The sequence below is a fragment of the Bombina bombina genome, chromosome 1 (assembly GCF_027579735.1).
Source record: "Bombina bombina isolate aBomBom1 chromosome 1, aBomBom1.pri, whole genome shotgun sequence".
Taxonomy (NCBI): Eukaryota; Metazoa; Chordata; class Amphibia; order Anura; family Bombinatoridae; genus Bombina; species Bombina bombina.
This window is the reverse complement of record NC_069499.1, coordinates 717,318,421-717,343,876: the sequence shown is the minus strand read 5'-3', so window position 1 is coordinate 717,343,876 and position 25,456 is coordinate 717,318,421. Positions and strand designations below refer to the sequence as shown.

Genomic DNA, 25,456 nt, shown 5'->3' with positions numbered 1-25,456 from the left:
CGACTTTCCTATTTACATATTTTATCAATTTTACTTCACTCTATTGGTGCCCTTTGTTAAAGAATAATCTAAGGTGAGCTCAGGAACATGAACGTCGGGTTAGTGCGTCGTCAGAGCTCTGGTTAACTGTTTCACAAAATAAAAAAGTGCCACAAACCACATCAAAAATACATTGCATAGTACAGTTGCTCTCATAATAACACCATCTAATATAAATTATTTAAAAAATATTGCACGCAAAAGTTATAAGGGCTCAAAGATATGAGGTCTCAGGTGTTAGAAAAACAAAAAGGCAGGCAAAGGGCTTTTACATAGAGGTGCATACATATACATGTCTAAATATGCATATGTATGTATATACAGTATATATATATATATTATGTAATTATATGTGTACATATGTATTTATATGTACATGTATTTACAGACATATATATAAATACATATGTACACATATATAGACATATGTATAAGTGCATCGGAGCCCTTTGCAGTAAAGGAGATGAAAACATGTAAAAGCATATTTATGCAATATTCATATTTAATAAAGTGTTATACTGGATATTTACTGTAAATATTCTCATTCCAATGTTCTTCACATAGCAGAAAAATGTTCTATGTATTTATAAATATATATTCCTATATATATCTATACCTATATATATATAAGTATAAATATATATTTGTGCAAAATACCATTTTATTTATATATATATATATATATATATATATTGTAATAAATATAACTTATTCTTCTGTGTGAATAACATTGGAATGTGAAATATTCATATTTTCATGTTGGGTTAGCGCACTTGAAAATATGTGATCGGTTTGCGTGCGAGTAGGGTGTTATGTTTTCCCCCCCACTTTTATTGCTCCATTGACTACTATGGGGGAATAGTTCGGCTTTTTACGCGTCAGGTTAGCGCGCAAGTGAGAACTGTTTACTTTCAACTCGTAATACGAGCGCAAACCAGACTCACGCAAAAAGATTCCTTCTAGTGGAGTTAACGCTTAAGCTGGAGCGTTAAATAGCGCTCCACTTGTAGTCTGGCCCTGGGGAGAGCACTGCTTTAAAAGATATGTGTACATTGGGAGGAGAAAGAGTTACAATAATATATGACAGCACTGGGTGAGACCTATACAAACCGCAGCACATATCCCTCTCCACTGTTTGATTTCTCAGACAGCTCTATGTCTGCTTACAAAAAAAGATCAATGAGTTAATATGAGAACTCTTCCAAAATAGGATAGGATGTGTGTAATAGATACTGATATGATGAACTGGGAGATTCGTGTGGCAGTGACAGCACATTCTTCTTTCCAGGCTCTGTGCTACGAGTTATTGTGTTACAATGTGTCAACTATAAGTAATGTTTAGATTAAAACTGAGAGCGTGCCGGTCAAGCCTATTGGGCATTATCTAGTGAAGTGCAGGTCTGTCACTGGAGGACAAGATTTATAACTGCTACTTGACTCATACCCTTTATGTTAGTAAGTATATGAATATATATTTTACAGCACTGGAGATATTTCACGGAGGTTGTCCAGTTAAGGACAGTTCACTAGTGTACCCAATATATTACATCCTCCAATGTGCTCAGCTTTACTTGCCAAAGACAAGTAGATATTTGTGCTTCTACCTATATCTAAACATGCATGTATGGGCTGACTGGGTATCATTATTTCTCTTATAGCTGCATAGTGTTGGGGTTCATCAGTGCGGAGTGGTTTGGAGTGTCAGAGTAAAGAGGAGAGAGGTAATTTAGAGTAAAACTAAACATGGATTAGAGAAAAAGAAAGAATGACTAGAGAAGATGGAAGAAGTATGAGGGGTATAATTAAATAAGGGTAATGAGGAATGGGATATAGTGTCAGAATAGCAGTAGGTTTAGTGGAGAGATAATGTTGCATTGAGGGGAAAGACATAACAATGCAATGAGAGCAAGAGGGAAGTGTAAGCACCAGCCCCTGTAGGTTCATCTGCTTTATAAAGTATTCTAACTGTTGATGTTGGCTCTTGTATAACGGTCTCTGGTTTTGCAAATGAGTCAGAATGCTCTATTGTGTTACATTAGAAAGTGTCAAATTGTTCATTTATTTGTGTATGTCAGGTATTTTTATCAACCTCTTTTTTTTGCCAATATTAACAAAATCTGGTTATGTTGCTATATTGTTTCTGTCCTGAGTCTGTAATCTAGACTAGTGCACTTGTGTTACAGATGTGAAAGTGCACATTATACTGTCCGTAATGAAAGTAGAATGTCTAGAAACCCAATATTTCGCCCCACTCCCACACAGTTCACTATAATTGCATCCTTGTTTATAGGGACATCATTTATCACTTTACTTGCATGCCCATTGTACAGTGCTGCAGAATATTGACATATTGCAAATTAATTATAATAACAAATCATAATGAATGTAATTAATGTAAATTAGCCAATGAGAGCTTGTCAATATAAAATATATTTGTTATTAGTGAAAACCACAAAATGTATTTCCTTGTCTTGTATCTGAACTAATGGTTTATGGAATTATTATGGACAGAATGGTTAGAAAGGGAAAGCAACAAAGCTGTCATCTTTCTCAATGTCATATACAAGAAATCCAAACCTTTAACGCCTTCAGTACCAGGAATTTCAGGGAAAGACCCAAAGTACTTGAGAATTTTTAGCACTTTTGCTATCACTCAATTTAAATAGGAATAGAGCCCTTGTTTTTTTATTTTTTTATTTACCTGTCAAAACTATAAATTTTTAAAGTAGACAACCCGAGGTATTGATATAGGCCATTTTGTTATATTTCATGCCACCTTTTCACCGTCAAATGTGATCGTATAAAAATAAATTGTTAACTTTTTCACAAACTTTGGGTTTCTCACTGAAATTATTAACATACCCCTTGTGCAATCATAGCACAAATGGTTGTAAAGTTTCTCTGAGATCCTTTTTGTTCCTCAATAGCAGACATTATGGCTTTGCCATTACTTTTTGGTAATTAGAAGGTCGCTAATTGCAGCTGCACACCACATTTCTGAAATGCCCTTCAGTAAAGGGGCTAATTAGTTAGCTGGTAATGGTAATAGTATTGTAATGTAGGTATTACCTTCCCAACTGACATTTCCCACTTCCCTGATTCTTACCTGATCCCTCTCAAACAGCTCTCTCCTCCCGTCACCCACACTCCTCGCGACCAGGAGACAGTCTGCCACTATGCAGTTTAGTGCTGTTTTTGTTTTGTTTTTTGGGTGGGGGGGTTTAATTTTTTTTTTTTTTAAATCTTTAGTTTAAGGATCCCTCTTCAACCCTTCCATCCCCCTTATACCTCCTAACAGCTCTCTAACCCTCCCAGAAGTGGCAGCCATCTTAGATACTGGCAGCTGTCTGCCAGCACCCAAATTATAGTATTTTTACATATTTATTTATTAATATTTTTTTTGCTGCTGATTGGGGGATGCACATATATTCGTCTTGTCAGTTTCTCACCAAATGTGTTTAGCTAGCTCCCAGTAATGTATTGCTGCTCTTGAGCCTACAAAGGAAACAAAACAAAAAAATAGCAAATCTGGTAACAGTAAATTGGAGAAATGAAAATGGATTGCTTTGACTGAAAGTTTAATTTTGACTTTACTGTCTGTTTAAAAGTTTACAATTTATATGAAGCAAGTAGAGATTTTTTTCATGCCTGCTGTGTGTAAATATTGACTGTATATAAAGGGTTTTTGCTGTATTTAGCTGTACAATAACTACTACCATGTCCTGCTGTTCAGATTCATGTCCTCATAAGAATTTATTTTTTGTTACAGCGATTACAGGTATGTGGCGGCTGCACTCGCTGTCATGCGGAACGTCACTCAACAAATCAACGAGCGGAAGAGGAGACTGGAAAACATTGACAAGATTGCTCAGTGGCAAGCGTCGGTCCTTGACTGGGAGGTAAGATGATTTTGCCATTGACTATATGGTCTAAAATTATTATTTTTTTTTTAATGTGGGATTTAAAAATAGAAAAAAAGGAAAACTGTTTGGTTGTCTAATTCTTCAGTAATTCTTCAGTAATGTGCAATATAATATGGCAGACAAAATTAACATGTATCAAATACAAATTAACCAGTTTTATTAAGACAGGAAAAAGGCACAAGTATTTTTGATGGTCTCTGCAACTCATCATGTAATATAAGACCCAATAGTTATTTATATTTAATAAAAATTCCACAGGGTATACAGTTGCACAAACCATTTAGTGAATCCTTTGGAATTACCTGGATTTCTGCATTGATTGATCAAACAATGTCTGATCTTTATCTAAGTCACAATTATTAGTTTAGCCAGATGGTCTATGTCTATAACACACAAACTGTTATATTTCTCAAATTTGTATTGACGACATTAAGTGATTATTCACAGTGCAAGCCGGAAAAAGTTAGTGAACACTTCAATGTATTAACTTGTAGATCATCTAGCTGCTTATAAGACTTGCACAGTGTTGATGATGAATTTTGGACCATTCCTCCCTACAAATCTGTTCATCAATATTTCAGAGTTATTTTGATTGCACGGACCTTCAGTTTGTGCCACAGCATCTCAATTGGGTTAAGGCCATTCCAAAACATAAATCTTCTTTTTAAGCCATTTTTTAGTTGCATCACCCAACTTCTATTAAGTTGAGGTCATAAACTGCTGCCCTGTCATTCTTATCTTGATACACTTTTGAAGTGATTTTTCTCTCAATTATTCTAAGTTGTCCATGACCTGACTCAGCAAAGCAACTGCAAAACATGATGCTCCCCCCCCCCCCCACACCATGCTCCACAGCTGGGATGAGGTGTTGGTGCACAGTGCCCTTTTTCTTTCCTAAGACATGGAGAGTCCACAACGTCATTCCAATTACTAGTGGGATATTCACTCCTGGCCAGCAGGAGGAGGCAAAAAGCACCACAGCAAAGCTGCTAAGTGTCACTTCCCTTACCCATAACCCCCAGTCATTTTCTTTGCCTCTTTCAAGGGACCATCATAGATTCCCTATCTATGAAGATTTTTCTGTCAGGGGTCAGAAAATCAAAAATGATCTCTTCCTGCCTCTCTCTTCAGTCTACTGTCCGGCCGTCAGTAGCTCAATGCATGGAGGTAATTGGTCTGATGTTTGCTTCCATGGACATCGTTCCCTTTGCTCGATTCCATTTGAGAGCTCTGCAATTATGCATGCTCAGACAATGGAACGGAGACTATTCAAATCTGTCTCAGAGGATAGATCTAGACAGTAGACTATCTTTCATGGTGGAATTCTCAGTATCATCTGTCTCAGGGAACATGCTTCCGGAGACTGTCCTAGGTGATTGTGACCACGGATGCCATCCTGCTAGGCTGGGGAGCTGTCTGGGACTCGTTAAAGGCTCAGGGCCTATGGACTCGAGAGGAGTCTTCTCTTCCGATAAATATCTTGGAGTTGAGAGCGATCTTCAATGCTCTAGTAGCCTGGCCTCAGTTGTCTTTAGCCCGGTTTATCAGATTCCAGTGTGACAACATCACCTCAGTGACTTACATCAACCACCAGGGAGGAACTCGGAGTTCCTTGGCTATGAAGGAGGTGACTCAGATTATTCAGTGGGCGAAAGCTCACAATTGTCTTCTATCTGCAATCCACATTCTAGGAGCGAACAACTGGGAGGCGGATTTTCTGAGCAGACAGACTTTTAATCCGGGGGAGTAGGCTCTTAATCCGGATGTGTTCTCCAGGTTAACCCTAAGTGGGGGGTGCCGGAATTGTATCTGATGGCGTCTCGTCAGAACCCCAAGCTTCCAAGGTATAGTTCAAGGTCAAGAGATCTTCAGGCCGTCCTGATAGATGCCCTGGCTGCTCCTTGGTACTTCGGTCTAGCATATCTGTTTCCTCTGTTTTTGCTCCTTCCACGAGTGATTGCTCGTATCAAGCAGGATAGAGCGTCTGTAATTCTAATAGCTCCTGCATGGCCTCGCAGGATCTGGTTTGCAGACTTAGTGAAGATGTCATCTTTTCCTCCCTGGAGGTTACCTCTTAGGAAGGACCTTCTAACTCAGAGTCATTTCCTCCATCCAAATCTCGTTTCTCTGAAGCTGACTGCATGGAGATTAAACACTTAGTTCTGGCTAAGCTTGGGTTTTCAGTTATTGATACTATGATTCAGGCTCACAAGCCTGTAACTCGTAAAATTTACCATAAGGTATGGCTCAAATACTTATATTGATGTGAATCGAAGGACTTTAATTGGAGCAGGGTCAAGATTCCTTGAATTTTGTCTTTTCTCCAGGATGGTCTGGAGAAAGGGTTGTCAGTCAGTTCTCTGAAAGGTCAGATCTCTGCATTATCTATTCTTTTACATAAGTGTCTGGTGGATGTACCAGATATTCAATCCTTTTGTCAGGCCCTGGTCAAAATCAGGCCTGTGTTTAAAGCTGTTGCTCCTCCTTGGAGCTTTAACCTAGTTCTTAGAGTTTTGCAGCAGGCTCCGTTTGAGCATATGCATTCTGTAGATATTAAGTTATCTTGGAAAGTTTTGTTTCTTATTGCTATTTCTTCTTCTCGCACAATTTCTGAACTCTCGGCTCTGCAGTGCGATTCACTTTACCTTATTTTTCAATCGGATAAGGCTGTCCTTCGTACTAAATTGGGGTTTCTCCCTAAGGTGGTTTAGGATAGAAATATTAATCAGGAAATTGTTGTTCCTTCTCTCTGTCCTAATCTTTCTTCTCAAAGGAACCTGTTGCATAACTTGGACGTTGTGAGCGCTCTAAAATTCTATCTACAGGCTACTAAGGATTTTCGCCAGTCTTCTGCCCTGTTTGTTTGTTTCTCAGGAAAGCGTAGGGGTTAGAAGCCACTTCTACTTCTCTTGCCCAAAGGCCGGCCCAGGTTGTTTACGCTCCATATCTTAGGAAAGAAAACAAAATGTATGCTTATCTGATAAATTTCTTTCTTTCCGGACATGGAGAGTCCACGACCCCACCCTTTTTGTTAAACCTCTGGCACCTCTACACCGTTGTGTTATCGTCTTTTTCCATTTCCCTTTGGCTAAATGACTGGGGGTTATGGGTAAGGGAAGAGACACTTAACAGCTTTGCTGTGGTGCTCTTTGCCTCCTCCTGCTGGCCAGGAATGAATATCCCACTAGTAATTGGAATGACGTCGTAGACTCTCCATGTCCGGAAAGAAAGAAGCAGCCTCTTTGCCACCCAAGAAAGGCACATGTTGAGAAAAAGGAGGCTGCTACTTGGGTGGTAACTAGCCATAGAACAAGCTGTTATGCTATTGTTCGTTCCCAGGTTGAGCGCTTCTCTCTTTTTATTTATGCAAATTATGACTCTTAGGGTAGTCTCCTTAAGTGTGATGCAGGAATCCAGACGTGGACCCATTGCTCAGTGTGCATAGAGGCATATGGCTGCACCTCACTGATGAGGCCCACACTAGGCCGAAACGTATGTCTAGGGTTTTGCCATTTCTCTTGTTCAGGACTGTACTGTTAAGTCAGGGCTGGACTGTACTGTTAAGTCAGGATCAGACTGATATGCTACAGGAGAGTTCTTCTCTGTGAAAGGCACATGTTGAGCAAAAAGAGGCTGCTTCTTGGGTGGTATCTAGCCATAGAACAAGCTATTATGCTATTGTTCGTTCCCAGGTTGAGCGCTTCTCTCTTTTTATTTAGCCCCTAGCATTGTGCATTTTTTTCTTATCTGTCTATAGCACATTTTCCCAGAAATGTTGTGGAACATCCAGGTGGTCTTCTGCAAATTTGAGATGTATATGTGTGTGTGTGCGTTTGCAGTATCAAGGGGTACAACTGCATAAAGGTAACAATTAGTCTTATTTATTTTGCACGGCAATTGGAAAGAATAAAAAAAAAATAACCATACAATTAGATAATCACATACCAAAATCTAATAGCAAAAACCCATCAGCTCTAGTCGGAGCCATCCAATTGTCCCAAATAAAGTTAATTCAAAATGAAGTTACGTAAAATATAAATATCAGAACCCATTTCGGTAAATGGAAGACAAGGATGAATGGTCCCTTTAAGTTCACTACACTGTTTATAAAGGAAAACAGAATCAAAGAAAGTATAGTTAGAAATGTATAATTCCCCTTCACTTTGAAAATTGCCTCTATGGGCTACAGGGGATGAACTCACCAATCTCTGCTGCTACAAACCCTTTTCCTGATCGACTAATAAAGCCGCAAGTCAAGCACTCACAACCTCCACAACAGCTTGTCTCCCTCTTGTTAATGATCATGCAATGTGATTGTGTTTGATATCTATAAATAATGTTCCCCACTTGAAGTTCTCACTTTTAGGGATATACAAATGTGGTCAAAGTGCAATTCGCTTGGTAGAACGAATAGTCCTGTGGACATTTGTTTTGGACAGTCGAATGTTGATAAGAATGAAAATCCATTAAAATTTGGTATTCAACTGTTATTTCCAGTTTTCAAATGTTACTTTCGTTTTTGAATGTTCATAATTGGATTGAATATCCACATTCAAAATTTTGAATGTAACATTCGATTTAACAAATACTATTCAAAAGTTCAATAGTTCATGTGGTAGGGAATTTAGTAAATTGATACGTAATAGACACACATATATAGATTTGAATTAGAAAAAAATTAGTAGAATATTTCTTTTAAAGATAGCATTAGAAATACTGTTACATTAAACAGATGTTAGAATGTTGTACAAACATCAAATGTGTTAAAATTAGTTTTATTTTTTGAATGTTGCTAAACATTCGCCTATCCCTACTCACTATACAGAGCGTTCCTACATTTGTGTAGTTGTCTCACTTGATACTGCCAGATACATGAGATTTTGTATTTATGGTTATGTGCTGGATATGATTGCCTGTGAGATCTCAGTTTGATTTTCCTCTCATTTCTAACGCTGGTGTCAACTGAATTGATGTGAATAGCATGAACTCTTGTAATTGTTCTCTGGCTCAATTTTTCAAGTCCTAAGCTACTAACCAGGCCAAAATGTTACACACCACTTCTGATCCCACCAATCTTTTGTCCCCACTACTCCACTCTCTTTGTATATGTTTAGCCAGTGTGAAACACCTTATTGTGCAGTCATTTTTCATATTTTTATTATTTTAAACTATAACAATTTAAGTACTTTTAATACAATTATATTAATTTGCTGGTCATTATAGACAGCATTTATGAGCACTGACATAAATCAGGCAACGTTTCAGCCACTCGGTCCTTAATCATGCCATCATGGCATGTGACCCCATGTTCCATTAAAGAATCATTAAAGAGACTGGGCTGTTGGGGGTGACTTTGTGCATATTACAAAGCTTGTAATTTGTGTGTTTCTCATTCCAATAAGACCTCATGGTTCACACAGCTTCATTACCTCTTTGAAAACATAATTTGATACCTATCTTTTAAATTGTCCAAAATAACTAAAAAAAAATGTAAGTTTTTAAAATTGTAAACACTTCTTACTGCTGACCTGATTTTGTGGTGTTTAGTTGGAGTGTTTATTCTCTTTCATAATTTTCTATTTTCAAACATGGTTACTGGCAACTGTGATGATAGTTATGGGTTCTTAGACAGCGTTGTGATGTACCGAACAATCAGTTGTAGATTATTTCTCTTCAAAGCAGATGCTTTATTATTTGCGCATTATTTGAGAAGGTAAAATTCAAGGGTTGTGAAAAGAAATCCATAACACAAACTGTAGTTAGAAAAATTTACACACAAGTGTTTTTTACTACAATAGGGCCGAATGGCCCCTGATACTCCTGTTTCCATGCCAGCCTTCAGGCTCGCCGGAAACAGCAGTTAAGAAGCAGGGGTCTTAAGACTGCTGCTCCTTAAAGGGATAGTAAACCCAAAAAAAGTTCTCTAATCTTTAACAATATTGTATAAAGCACTTATAATATGCAAATTACATGTATTAGCAATTTTTTTTGTTTACCTGTATTTTACTAATAAAATTCTTTTAGCTGCTAAACCCTCCGGTCTCCTCATTATGCACGGCGTATAAGGTTGTTCTACCTGGGTAGAACAGTCATGGCAGCTCACATGCACAGATCACTACAGATTTCTAATGTGTCTGTCGGCGCGCGTGTCAGCGTGTCATCACTCCATCGCCCGATGCAGATGTAGGTTGTTGCTCATGCGATCGTTAGAAATCACAAAGATGGCTGCTGTGCATTTTGTTGACTAGTGCACATGCTATTCCAATTTTTAACAATTGCGCATGCAATGTTTCATTAGATCAAGAATTATGAATATGCAAAATTAGTGTGCACTGCTAGTTCAAGATTGGCTGGTGCACGGTAATTTATTGTACTAATGTGCTGCCTACTTTTATGGGTGGTCGTTGCCCCTTGTTTTATGATAAATTTAAACTACATTTTTCAATATTTAGAAGCTTTTTTTTTCTACTCAAAGTAGGTATATTTTATTAGATTAATATTTTTAATGATTAGAATGTATTAAATTACAGCGCTATTAAACAAGGATTTCTAACCAATTAACTGGTCTGCCGCCTCTGACACCCCCGATTGGCCGCAAATCTGCAGGGGGCGGCATTGCACAAGCAGTCCAGCATATCATGTCCGCCAGACATTGGTAATTCGGCCCCTATATCTTTAATCATTTATATTATTTTGTTCACATATAACAAGATGATTGAAATTAGTTGAAATGTAGTTTTTAAACTGAACAAGTTTTCACATTGATCTGTGGTTAATGGCTGCCATTTATTGGCAGAGTTATCTGACATTTTATTAAGCAATGTTCACCTTGTTACATTCACTGATGATGTATAATCTATATTCTTCTGGCAACCGTAGGAGAAATGTAGTGTAAACTGAAAATATTGTAAACAATGTACACACTGTGGCTCAGTGTGAGTTTGATGCACTAAAGGAGAGCTGAAATGATCCTGTCATTGGCACCATTTTGTACATCAGTTTTCATTTTACATGTCCTGGGCCACTGCACATAAAGGGCTAGATTACGAGTAGAGCGCTATTTATCACCAAACAAGTCACTTAACCCTGATCTTGTTTTCTCAAGTGCGCTAACCGACATGAAATATGAATATTTTTCACATTCCAATGCTAATATATGTTCCATTTATTCCTAAATATATATTTCCATATATATATATATATATGATGATATTTTGGTAAAATCTATATCTATACAGATATATATGTATATATACACTATGCGGCCACTTTATTAAGTACAGCCCTGCTGTGCACACAAATGGTTTTGTTCCTCTACGTTGCACGTCAAATGGCCACAGTTTTGGTATAAATAAAGCATAAGCATACAAACCGCAGCGAGAATGGATTATATATATATGGTATAGATATATACAGATATATCTAGGAATATCTATTTAAAAATTCTTAGAACATATTCCCCTATGTGAAGAGCACAGGAATGTGAAGTATTTGCAATACATAGACAGTTAAAGACTTTATTAAATATGAATATTGCTAGTTATGATTTTTCATGATTTCATATACTTGACTGCAAAGAGATCAAATAAACTTATATATATATCTAGCGCTGCGGAATCTGTTGGCGCTCTACAAATAACCAATAATAATAATAAAAAAAAATATATATATATATATATATATATATATATATATATGTCTGTTTGTATACATATGTATTTATATCTTTATACCTGTATATACAGTATGTCTGTAAATACATATATATAAAAATAAATACATATGTACACACACACATATATATATATTTACACATACATCTTTAGACACGTGTAGGTAAGTATCTCTATGTTAAACCCCTTTGCAGGACTTTTTTTTTTCTAACTCCTGAGACCTTTTATCTTTGAGCTTTTATAACTTTTTTATGCAATATTTTTAATTAATATTTTTGTATTAGATAATGTTATTATGAGTGTAACTGTACTTTTAAATATAATTTTGATATGTTTTGTGCAACTTTTTAGTCAAGCGTAACAGTTAACCAGAGCTCTGAAATCACGCTATCCCGACACTCGATAAATTAAATTTTGCTCAAGCAAATGTGTTCACTTTCATCCTGTAATACAGGTGCCATTGAGCACGAAGAGCCGCAATAAAACTCTTTTAGCTCGTGAGCAACAGTGAGCACCACTCGTAATCAGTTGGGTCCAAAAACTTGTTTGCTAACTCTAATTCATAGTAATTCAACCACACCACTTATTCAGGAATTGATAAAAGTTTTTGATATAATTATGCAATATTTTTCTAAATAGATGTATTTTACATCATGGTATTTATTAGTGTAGGAAACAGCAGACAAATGAGCACCCATGTAATAATATGTGGGGAAGTCTCACTAAGGGTGATGGGGAAACCAGACTTAGAAATCCTTGCCCAATGTACTTAGAGGGCCACAGAAGGCTGAAACGATTGGCTGGGGTTGCTATTTCAATGGTTAGGAGAAGAATTGCCTAGTATTTCGGGGCTGGACTGACCTTGAAATATGGGATCAGACTGATATACTTTGGGAAAGTTCTTCTCTGTGAAAAGCACAATTGAGCTAAAAGAGGCTGCTGCTGACATTGTAGCTTCCGGAGGACGAGCTCACGCTGCACGCTGCTCCTGGTTTCAGCGGCAAGTGAGAGCTGATTGAGATCATTGCCCCAGAACGAGAACAGCCCGTAACCATTCCCACACCGGTTCTTTGGGCAACTACCACGCTGCAGAATTTACCGCAGAGCTCGCCGGAAGCATCCACGAGCGGATACGCTACGACCCGCACACAGGGAATAGACCTTGGAATCACCTGCTTAACTCCATCAGAGAGACCCGGATGTCACCTAGCGGTTTCTCCCTCTGACCGACACCCACCTCTCAAGTATTGCCTGGCCGATACTGTGGACGACAGGACCTGCACCCTCCTGGTAGGGCGAAATGGTCCGATATTGTTGAAAAACAACTACAAGCAACCTAAGCTGCCGGAAGGTTGGAGTGGTTCTACCGCGGAGAGATCCGTTGCTGTCACTCCCTACCTCCTGGTTTGCTTTGAGGCGTGCTGAAGCGCTGTAACATCGGCCGACACGCTACAAGGAGCCTATGGAGGGCGGAGATTGGTGAGGCCTAGAGGCAAGGAGACCAGCTGTGCACGCTACCCCGGGAGTGGGTAAGATTTTTGCAACATTGCACTACAGAACTGTATGATATCTGGCTAAAGGTGATTCCCCTGATGTAACGGTATGCACTTGTTTTAACTTTGTGGGTTGTTTTGTCCCCCTGGAACACGCTGGTATGACTTTGCTTAGATAATGCAACATAACTTGTTTCCATCATAAAGTGCCCAGGAAAGAGAAATTATAAGAAAAAGGAGAATACATAAAGGCTTGGTAATCTTTGAGAATAACGGTGACAATTGTGTGTATACTGCATATTTCTATCCTCACTTGAAGGTGTTCCATTTCTAAAAATTTAAAAGTTTTTTCACATAATAACAGAAGGATGTATTCGCTTTAAAAGGACGCTCTGAACTTGGATTTTCCTTGGAACTGTTGAACCTGTTGAGTTTGTCTATTTAAAATTGATTCAAAGGTTAAAAGTCTTGGATGGCTGGTATATACAGCTGGTCTTTTGGCCATGTAGCTTAATGTTGTAAGCATTGGGAACGCTTTTTCATATGCTCTAATCATAGGCTATTGGAAATTCATATGCTATGTGCTCATTTAATATGAGAAAGTTTTTTTTTGTTTATTAACCACTTATATAAGTTTATCTGTGATATTTTCAGTATTACTTAGGTCCAGAGTTTAATTAGCAAACCAACTGCCCCTTGCTGGGATATATATAGTGCAGGCTCTCTTTCTTTTCTTTTTTTTTATTCATCCCACCAAAATACCAATTAGGGATATAGGTGCTGTCACATACTTTAGAGGGACCTCCCCCCGGAACCACTTTATAGTAAAAGGAGGAAAAAAAAAAAAAAGAGGCTGCTGCTAGATGGTAACTCGCCATAGAATAAGCTATTGAGCTGTTGTTCATTCCTGGTAGAGCTCTTCTATTTTTTGTGTGCATTTTGTATTCTGACCCTGGGTGTAATGCTCGTGGGATATTTCCCTTTGAGACCAAACTTGGCCAGTAGTCTTCTTATCCCGGCATCAAGCGGAAGAATAAGGAAATATCCCAGAACAAAGTGAGTGTAAGAAATGAGGTAAGCAGTACTCACCATAGGCAGGGTAGTCCTTCACGGCAATAAGATTAAGGCAGAGAATGGTCAGAGACAGACAGAGTTCGCAACAGAAAGGCAATCCAGCAGTAAAGCAGTTCAGGGGTAAACCAATAGAGTGGTCAGGAACAGGCTGAGGTCAGCAACAAAAGATAATCCAGCAGTTTAGCAGTTCAGGGGTAAACCAGGCAAAGTAGTCAGACAGGCAGAGTTCAGTAATATTAAGGAAATCCGGCAATTCAAGTAATAAAGCACCTAGGAGCACACACAGTAACACCTATGCTTGGGCAGTTCATGCCAAGGAGTTCAAAGGATCTGGCTTGAGAGGGGAATAGACATGCGGCGATAACGTCATCGCTGCACACTCATAGGAACCGCTGCGTCCCTGGCAACAGCCAGAGCAGCAACCGCCGCGTCCCTGGCAACAGCCAGAGCGGCATGACACTGGGAAAGTCTTCCTAAGGGTGATGGGGGAAACCAGACATGGACTGCTTGCCCAATGTGCTTAGAGAGATATGGCTGCACCTCTCCAACGAGGTCCACAGAAGGCCCAAAGGATTGTCTGGGGTTGCCGTCTCTTTTGTTCAGAGGAGAATGATCTGGTATTTAGGGGCTGGACTGCCCTTGTTAGGTGGGATCAGACTAATAACCTTCAGGAAAGGTCTTCTCTGTGAAAAGCACAATTGAGCTAAAAGAGACTGGTGCTAGGTGGTAACTCGCCATAGAACAAGCTACTGAGCTGTGGTTCGTTCCTGGTAGAGAGCTTCTCTTTCTGTGTGCGTTAATATGTAATATCCCAGAATCTTGATGAAACCATTTACTGTTTCACTGCTGCTGTGCAGCTGTAATCTGGTCACACCTTAACATTCCCTAAGCCGTAAAACCTTGTATATGTCACACTGAGACCTCCAATGTCAAACACCTACTCATTAAACTCCCCTTGCTGCAGCTTTTTCTGGTGTATGCTCAAAAGGCTGCACATAAGATCATAATGCATTCTCTGTCAGTCAGATGTACACATGAAACTTTGTGGCCATGCAGCCTTTTACCAACATCAGATCACAGCTCAAATCTTACTGCACAACAGTGACTTTCAGCCTTATGCTTGCATATGTTTTTATGGTCCAGCAGACCCTAGTGTACTGCAGCCCCTATCAGCCATATGCCCACATCACATTTATGACTTTGCTGTACCATCAGTCTTTTATTCACATCAAACCCTTTGGCATTCATCCCAATAGTCATGCCACAATCACATGTCTTTGTACCCACTGGTTGCACATCTCTAGCTTTTATTTCCCCTGCGCATGATGCATTGCCTCTCAAGCATCCCTCACAGGGCTGGTCTGTTCATGGGAAGAGGAGGAGATTGATGAGTTTGGATACAGCATTGTCTACAACTGTGATCCCCACAGGCAACTCAAAATAAAGTATGCCTACCTCCCCCTCAATGCTCCCCAAACACCTACATTCCAAGTAACCATCCAAAGCACCATCCATAACACCTAAAGGACATCGCTATCAGGCAAAAAACCCAGAAACAACCATAAAATAAAATTGAAAAAACTCCAATAATCCCAGTTTAAGCCTGATTTTGCACAACTCATCCGTAACTACCTGGCTGATAAGAACTGCTCCTACAGGTCTGTCTGAGAGGGATACACCCGCGGAAAAATAAAAATAAGCTTTATTTAAAAATGTTAATACGGTTTGAAAAACCCTCTTTTAAATGTGACAGCGGAAAACATAAATAAGTTAACGAGAGAGAGAGAAGTATGCTCGTATGTGTTTAGGACAGAATTCCCTATTACATATCCATATTAATTTACAGACATTGTTCATATTTTAAAAAATGCTATGTTATGTTTGCAGAAAAATTGAGGTTTTAATTATCTACAAATTCTGTTAAGCAAAAAGAAACCTGTCAAAATAAGAAGATACATTTCCCGTATTTTAATCACTTTTATTTTGTCAATAAAATGTTCAAATTAAAGTAAGACTAACCTTTTAAGTAAGGTACCTGTAAATTATATGAATCAGAAATACAAATTACATATGTTTTATATTTTCTGAATTGTTTTATGAAGATATAACGATTAATCCTGCAGCTCTATATTAGTGCACATAGTAAAATTGATATCAATAATTTATAATACAGATTTATTAAAGTACATTTCATTCGAGTTTTAATTTTTATCTATTGTTTATAGACTTAAAAACAGCTGTAAACTAATTTTTGTGCAAAACAATTATTACATAATTTAATTAAACAGAAATCCACAAACATTTAAACTTATTCAACACAAACATCCATTTGAATTCAGCAGAATTGATTGAACCGGTTCAGCTATAGCCCATCTGTTTAATGTTGTATGCCAGCTGTAAGCTCTTCTGGTTGGAAGACAGCAGCCCTGGCGCATGAAAATATATAATATAACTATATTGCAATTATATATTAAAAAAAATTGTAAAATAGATAGTCAGAGCCCGGTTTTAAATATATTGAACCTTAGATATAGTGAGCTTTAGTTTATTAGGTTCCACTGGAGACAGAAGCAAATAGTAACCCTAACAGAGATGTTATTTCTAGTGGTTTAATGGATATCCTACTTCTGCATACAGAACTACTCACATCAATGCAGGGTCAGCCTTGTAATTGGACCAGGTCGGACCATGGGACACAGGCGGCATATGGCAGGGGTGGCACGTAGGTTAGGTGGCTAGATTCCAGCTAATAATGGGCTAGATTACAAGTTGTTCGCTAATGTGCATATTACGAGTTGAAAGTAAACACAACGGGGCCGATTTATCATTTTTCGGACAGCAGATAATGTCCTCCCGACTGTCGGCATTTATCATTGCACACGCATTTCTCGTGAAATGCTTGTGCAATACCGCTTCCTGCACATTGCTAGCAGGGGTGTCAATCAACCCGATCGTATGCGATCGGGCTGATTGTTGTCTGCCACCTCAGAGGTGGCGGTCGAGTTAAATAGCAGAGGTCTTATGAAATTGCTGCATTCGCAGCATAATAAATTTGCCTCAACCACTCAAATGCAGATATTTATATATATATATATATATATATATATATATATATAGAACATTTTCTTCTTTGTGAATAACTTTGCAATGTAAAATATTCATAAGTACCTTTTGGATTAGTGCAGCTGGTCTAACTCAGTGTCTGGTTAACGTGGTCACGATATGCAAAGTCCTAAAGTTAGCGCACAGTATTTTACTTTCAACTTGTAACACGCGCGCTACCCCGTAAACATTAAAAGTTTACTTCTGGTGGTGTTTACGCGTGAGTGAAAGCACTAAATACCACTTGTAATATGGCCCAGTGCTATTAAGAGACATTTTTCCCATACGGGGTCCATCAGCATGAATTAGCATGCTCTTGTGTGGAACTTCAGTCTGGTGAACTTTAATCTTTGAAACTGCTGACTATACTTGGGTTTAGACTGTATTGAGCAGATAGTTGTGGGGTCCTATTTAATTCTTGGACCCGTGCAGCACAATGTCTTGAGTTGATCCTGCATCTAACACATTAGGGAGCTGTATATACTAATTTATCAGTCAGCAGATTTGCTTTTTTTAGGGTTAGACACATTATTTTATACAACTAATAATGCAATTATAAAATCGTATCCCTTTATATGTAAAATGCCACTAATATCACAAAAGTCAGGATATTCATGAAATACTTCAACTCTTCATGACAATGCATGTAACTTCACTGATCATCTTTGGTGGTAGTAATAGTGGTGGTGGGTCACAATCTTCCTCAGTTGCTTGACTTAATTCTAATTAAAACCTTGATTTTTTTCTTCTGGTCTCATTTCTCTAATTCTCTTCTTTCCATACTGATTTAGCTGCACACAGCCACTATCCCTTTACCTTCCATTTAGAACTTAAAGGTTCTCCTGCTGCTTTGATAATCCATGTGACTATTGCTTCTAGTATCATAGTCTGGGGGTTGGACTTAATAACAGAAGTAATTGTAGCATCAGCAGTCTGTGAATTGAATAGAACCCATGTGTTAAAAGTCATCTGGTAAATGCAGGGCTGTTGATACCTTTGACGTCTGTGGCCCTGAAATAATAATTGGCAACTCCCAGCACATGTTTCGAACCATCACTAATGCTACTTACTATGAAATACCAAAGTAACACAGATTCCAGGCCTAACTCGGCAGAAACTGACTCTCTTTATTAATACTTTCAAATTTAACATTCATGCTGCATCAACATGTTGTGTTTATATTGTATTAATTTAAGACAATCTTATCCATAAAATAAAAAATGCACTGCATAAATAATTTACTGCAGTAGAGTAGAAGTGGTTATTAAATTTGCAAATATATCGGGAAACTCATTTGTAAACCCCAAAAAATATTTACTTTTGTAATCATGACAGAACAGATCATTTAAAAAGTTTCTAGTTTACATCTATTATTACATTTGCTTAATTCTCATGGTTAGAGAATTAGACATGACTAAGGGCTGATTATCGGCCTGAAACATTGTTGGTTTGCTTTGGATCCTGATCATCCTGACATGAGATAATAATAAAGGCCCCCTTTTAAAGAATATTCATGGCTGGAACCAATCCTTTATATTTATGTATATGGAAGTGACTATTCCTGTGTTCCGTGCCTGACAATCTTGGTGCTGTTTCCTACACCTGTACCTTTGATTCTTTGTTGAAGAGCATACCTAGGTAGGGAGTGAGCATTTTTCCGGACAATTAAATGTAAAAAAAAACAGTGCTGCCATCTAGTGCTATTTTAAATGCATAACATTGTAACATTGTTAAAAGTATTCTTGCAAAACTGCTGAACCTACCTGCCTGCTTTCAACAAAGGAAATAAAGAAAACAACGTAATTTGATAACAGAAATAATTTGGAAACTTTTTTTAAAATGTGTTCTATCTTAATCAAGAAAGAAAATGTGTTTCATGTTCCTGTTTATTGTGATTTTTTTTAAGCTTCTCCGTTCTTAGATGTGTATTGGTTTGAGCAAGAACTTAAAGTGAATGTCAAGTTAACATAGTAAGGTAAAGGCAAACGATAGAAGTTACAAAATGAATGAGAGTTTCATTTATGAAATCTTTACTATATACTTATCTTCAGAGATATTTCAATAAAAAACGCTCTACCGATAAGAACTGAAGTTCCGGTCACCATATTCAACAATTAATTGACAGATGACTCATCTGCAATCAACTAATCGTTGTTTCCCCCCGGGCAGTGACGTTTGTGTAAAGGGGCTGAATGCCCCAGGGGGGAAACTACGATTAGTTGATTGCAGATGAGTAATCTGTCCATCAATTGCTGATTATGCCGGGTGGAGGATTGGCTCTTATCCGTAGAGCGTTTCTATTGAAATATCTCTGAAGATAAGTATTTAGTAAAGATTTCATGAATTAAACTCTCATTCATTTTTGTAACTTCTATCGTTTGCCTATTACATTAACTTGACATTCACTTTAAATACGGACTGAAGTTCTTGACTTTCAGGTTTCCATTCGGGTTCTTTATTGCAGTATTTTTTACAATGTCTTGAGCCAAGCACAATAAAAGCTGTTTCATCAATTGGCTGTGTTTCACTTCTACTTGTTATAGATAAAAATTAAGAGATATCTAAAAATAAAATGGAAATGAGCACTTGATTTTTTTTTTATGTTAAGTGGTGTGTGTGACCTTGAAAAACGCCAATGTACATGTAAATCAAGGTAGCTAAGTTATGTTAAAGCTTGTCACATTATCTGATGTTCATTTTATTTCAATACAAGTTCAGATGATATGAGATAAGTTTACCAGGCCTCTCTTTCAGTGTTGAGATGTTAATGATACGCGTAATAACCAAGAGACCAAGCCACTGTAGACAAAGTCTAGGCTTATTTCAGTTGTAATTGGTTGCTTGATATGTATATCCCATCCTTTGTTATATTTGACCCTACTGAAACTTCTGAGATGCTATTTCATATTTCTATAGAGAATTATTACATATACTAAACAAGGCAATATATTAAATTAATGAGGGCTTAAAGACTTGTTGATTTTGCTTAATTAGTAGAAACAATGACATTTGTACTCATAAGTTTCACATGCAGATCAGGGCAGCCATCCACAACTTTAAAATTAAAGGGACGTGAAAGTTAAAATTGCAATTTAGACAGACCGTGCATTTTAAAAAACAACAACTTCTAATTAACGGCTAGATTGCGAGTTTTGCGGTATTAGTGAAAAAGCAGCGTTAAGGCTCTTTTTCACTACCGCTGGTATTACGAGTCTTGCAGGTTTAGCTGTACCGCACACTTTTTTGGGGGTAGCGCAACGTAACTACCACAGCTTTCAAAAAGTCCTTTTATACCATCAAGATCCATACCGTAAACTGAAAGTCAGTAGCTGTACCATAAAACTCATAACTAAAGTGCTACAAAGTACACTAACACCCATAAACTACCTATTAACCCCTAAACCGAGGCCCTCCCGCATCGCAAACACTAGAATAAAATTATTAAACCCTAATCTGCCGCTCCGGACATCACCGCCACTATAATAAACATATTAACCCTTAAACCGCCGCACTCCCGCATCACAAACACTAGTTAAATATTATTAACCCCTAATCTGATGCCCCTAACATCGCCGCCACCTACCTACATTTATTAACCCCTAATCTGCCACCCCCAACGTCGCCGCCACTATACTAAATTTATTAACCCCTAAACCTAAGTCTAACCCTAACAACCCCTAATTTAAATATAATTCAAATAAATCTAAATAAAACCTACTATCATTACCTAAATAATTCCTATTTAAAACTAAATACTTACCTGTAAAATAAACCCTAAGATATCTACAATATAACTAATAGTTACATTGTAGCTAGCTTAGGGTTTATTTTTATTTTACATGCAAGTTTGTATTTATTTTAACTAGGTAGAATAGTAACTAAATAGTTATTAACTATTTACTAACTACCTAGCTAAATAAATACAAATTTACCTGTAAAATAAAACCTAACCTGTTTTACACTAACACCTAACCTTACACTACAATTAAATCAATTACATAAATTAAATACAATTACCTAAATTACAAAAAAAACCACTAAATTACACAAAATAAAAAAAGAAATTATCAGATATTTAAACTAATTACACCTAATCTAATATCCCTATCAAAATAAAAAAGCCCCCCAAAATAAAAAAAAACCCTAGCCTAAACTACCATTAGCCCTTAAAAGGGCCTTTTGCGGGGCATTGCCCCAAAGAAATCAGCTCTTTTACCTGTAAAAAAAAAATACAAACAACCCCCCAACAGTAAAACCCACCACCCACACAACCAACCCCCCAAATAAAATCCAAACTAAAAAAAACCTAAGCTTCCCATTGCCCTGAAAAGGGCATTTGGATGGGCATTGCCCTTAAAAGGGCATTTAGCTCTTTTTCAAGTGCCCAAACCCCTAATCTAAAAATAAAACCCCCCCAATAAACCCTTAAAAAAGCCTAACACTAACCCCCAAAGATCCACATACAGTTTTTGAAGACCCGACATCCATCCTCAACGAAGCGGCAGAAGTCGTCATCGAAGCCGGCAAAAGTCTTCATCCAAGCGGCCGCAGTCTTCATCCAAGCCCGTAGAAGTCTTCATCCAGACGGCATCTTCTATCTTCATCTATCCGGCGCAGAGCGGCTCCATCTTCAAGACATCCTGCACGGAGCATCTTCTTCAATCGAAGTCTTCTTGCAGAATGATGGTTCCTTTAAATGACGTCATCCAAGATGGCATCCCTTGAATTCCGATTGGCTGATAGAATTCTATCAGCCAATCGGAATTAAAGGTGAAAAAAATCCTATTGGCTGATGCAATCAGCCAATAGGATTGAGCTTGCATTCTATTAGCTGATTGGAACAGCCAATAGAATGCAAGCTCAATCATATTGGCTGATTGGATCAGCCAATAGGATTGAAGCTCAATCCTATTGGCTGATTGCATCAGCCAATAGGATTTTTTCACCTTTAATTCCGAATGGCTGATAGAATTCTATCAGCCAATCGGAATTCAAGGGACGCCATCTTGTATGACGTAATTTAAAGGAACCTTCATTCTGCAAGAAGACTTCGATTGAAGAGGATGCTCTGCGCCGGATGTCTTGAAGATGGAGCCGCTCCGTGCCAGATGGATGAAGATAGAAGATGCCGTCTGGATGAAGACTTCTGCGGGCTTGGATGAAGACTTCGGCCACTTGGATGAAGACTTCTGCCGGCTTCGATGAGGACTTCTGCCGCTTCGTTGACGATGGATGTCGGGTCTTTAAAAACTGTAAGTGGATCTTCGAGGGTTAGTGTTAGGCTTTTTTAAGGGTTTATTGGATGGGTTTTATTTTTAGATTAGGGGTTTGGGCACTTGAAAAAGAGCTAAATGCCCTTTTAAGGGCAATGCCCATCCAAATGCCCTTTTCAGGGCAATGGGGAGCTTAGGTTTTTTTAGTTAGGATTTTATTTGGGGGGTTGGTTGTGTGGGTGGTGGGTTTTACTGTTGGGGGTTGTTTGTAAAAAATAATTTACAGGTAAAAGAGCTGATTTCTTTGGGGCAATGCCCCGCAAAAGGCCCTTTTAAGGGCTAATGGTAGTTTAGTTTAGGCTAGGGTTTTTTTTTTATTTGGGGGGGGGGCTTTTTTACTTTGATAGGGCTATTAGATTAGGCGTAATTAGTTTAAATATCTGATAATTTCTTTTTTATTTTGTTTAATTTAGTGTTGTTGTTTTTTTGTAATTTAGGTAATTGTATTTAATTTAGGTAATTGATTTAATTGTAGTGTAAGGTTAGTTGTTAGTGTAACTCAGGTTAGATTTTATTTTACAGGTACTTTTGTATTTATTTTAGCTAGGTAGCTATTAAATAGTTAATAACTATTTAGTAACTATTCTACCTAGTTAAAATAAATACAAACTTGCCTGTGAAATAAAAATAAAACCTAAGCTAGATACAATGTAACTATTAGTTATATTGTAGCTAGCTTAGGGTTTATTTTACAGGTAAGTATTTAGTTTTAAATATGAATTATTTAGATAGTAATAGTAATTTTTATTTAGATTTATTTTAATTACATTAAAGTTAGTGGGCGTTAGGGTTAGATTTAGGGTTAGGTTTAGGGGTTAATAAATTTAGTATAGTGGCGGCGACGTGTGGGGCGGCAGATTAGGGGTTAATAAATGTAGGTAGGTGGCGGCAATGTTAAGGGCGGCAGATTAGGGTTTAATAATATTTAACTAGTGTTTGCGATGCGGGAGTACGGCGGTTTAGGGATTAATATGGTTATTATAGTGGCGGCTGCAGATTAGGGGTTAATAAGTGTAGGTAGGTTGCAGCGACATTGGGGGCGGGAGATTAGTGGGTAATAAATATAATGTAGGTGTCGGCGATGTTGGGGGAAGCAGATTAGGGGTTAATAAGTATAATGTAGGTGTTGACGATGTCGGACGGCAGATTAGGGGTTAATAAGTATAATAAGATTAGGGGTTAATAAGTATATATATTTTGATAGGGCTATTAGATTAGGTGTAATTAGTTTAAATATCTGATCCTTTCGTTTTTTATTTTGTGTAATTTAGTGTTTGTTTTTTGTAATTTAGGTAATTGTATTTAATTTATGTAATTGATTTAATTGTAGTGTAAAGTTAGGTGTTAGTGTAACTCAGGTTAGGTTTTATTTTACAGGTAAATTTGTATTTATTTTAACTAGGTAGCTAGTAAATAGTTAATAACTTAAGTAACTATTCTACCTAGTTAAAATAAATACAAACTTGCCTGTGAAATAAAAATAAAACCTAAGCTAGATACAATATAACTATTAGTTATATTGTAGCTATCTTAGGGTTTATTTTACAGGTAAGTATTTAGTTTTAAATAGAAATTATTTAGGTAATAATAGTAATTTGTATTTAGATTTATTTTAATTACATTAAAGTTAATGGGTGTTAGGGTTAGATTTAGGGTTAGGTTTAGGGGTTAATAAATGTAGTATAGTGTCGGCGACGTTGGCGGCAGATTAGGGGTTACTAAATGTAGGTAGGTGGCGGCAATGTTAGGGGAGGCAGATTAGGGGTTAATAATATTTAACTAGTGTTTGCGCTGCGGGAGTACGGCGGTTTAGGGGTTAATATGTTTATTATAGTGGCTGCGATGTTGGGGGCGGCAGATTAGGGGTTAATAAGTGTAGGTAGGTTGCAGCAACATTGGGGCTGGAGATTAAGGGTTAATAAATATAATGTAGGTATCAGCGATGTTGGGGGAAGCAGATTAGGGGTTAATAAGTATAATGTAGGTGTCGGCGATGTCGCGGGCGGCAGATTAGGGGTTAATAAATGTAAGATTAGGGGTGTTTAGACTCGGGGTTCATGTTAGGGTTTTAGGTGTAAACATAAATTTAGTTACCCCATAGGAATCAATGGGGCTGCGTTACGGAGCTTTACGCTGCTTTATTGCAAGTGTTAGTTTTTTTTTCAGCCGGCTCTCCCCATTGATACCTATGGGAAAATCATGCACGAGCACTTAAAACCAGCTCACCGCAGCGCTGGTATTGGAGTGCGGTATGGAGCTCAATTTTGCTCTACGCTCACTTTTCATGATTCATATAGAGCATATGATTTTAAACAACTTCCCACTTTACTTCTGTTATCTAATTAGCTTTGTTTTCTTGGTATCCTTTATTTAAAAGCATAACTAGGTAGGCTCAGTAACTGGGAGCTTGCTGCTGATTGGTGGTTGCACATAGATACCTCTTATCATTGGCTTACTGATGTGTTCAGCTAACTCCTAGTAGTGCATTGCTGTTTATCAAACAAAGGATACTAAGATAATGAAGCAAAATTGATAAAAGAAGTAAATTGAAAAGTTGTTTTAAAATGTTATGCTCTATCTGAATCATGAAATAAAAAATGGGGTTTCATTCCCCTTTAAACACTCTCAGCCTAGTACAAGTAGTTCCTATAAAATTATATTTTTTATATATCGAACTTCATTTGAAAAAACACATTTAACACTATGGCCCCTATTTACCAAAGTCTGGCCGACCTGATCCGACAGTGCGGATCAGGTCCGCCAGACCTTGCGAAATATGGAGAGCAATACGCTCTCCGTATTCAGCATTGCACCAGCAGCTCACAAGATCGGGTTGAATTCCGGCGATGTCTGTCCGCCTGCTCAGAGGAGGCGGACAG

The 25,456-nt window shown here is 37.7% G+C and overlaps 1 protein-coding gene across 1 annotated transcript in view; it reads left to right on the top strand.

Annotated features, from left to right (window-relative positions):
• The window catches only part of ARHGEF9 (Cdc42 guanine nucleotide exchange factor 9), a 916,750-nt gene that overhangs the window by 775,156 nt on the left and 116,138 nt on the right, over nt 1-25,456 (top strand). The window contains exon 10 of the mRNA XM_053699217.1: nt 3,809-3,938. Coding sequence (XP_053555192.1) covers nt 3,809-3,938 — 130 coding nt within the window. The remainder of the gene's footprint in view (nt 1-3,808; nt 3,939-25,456) is intronic.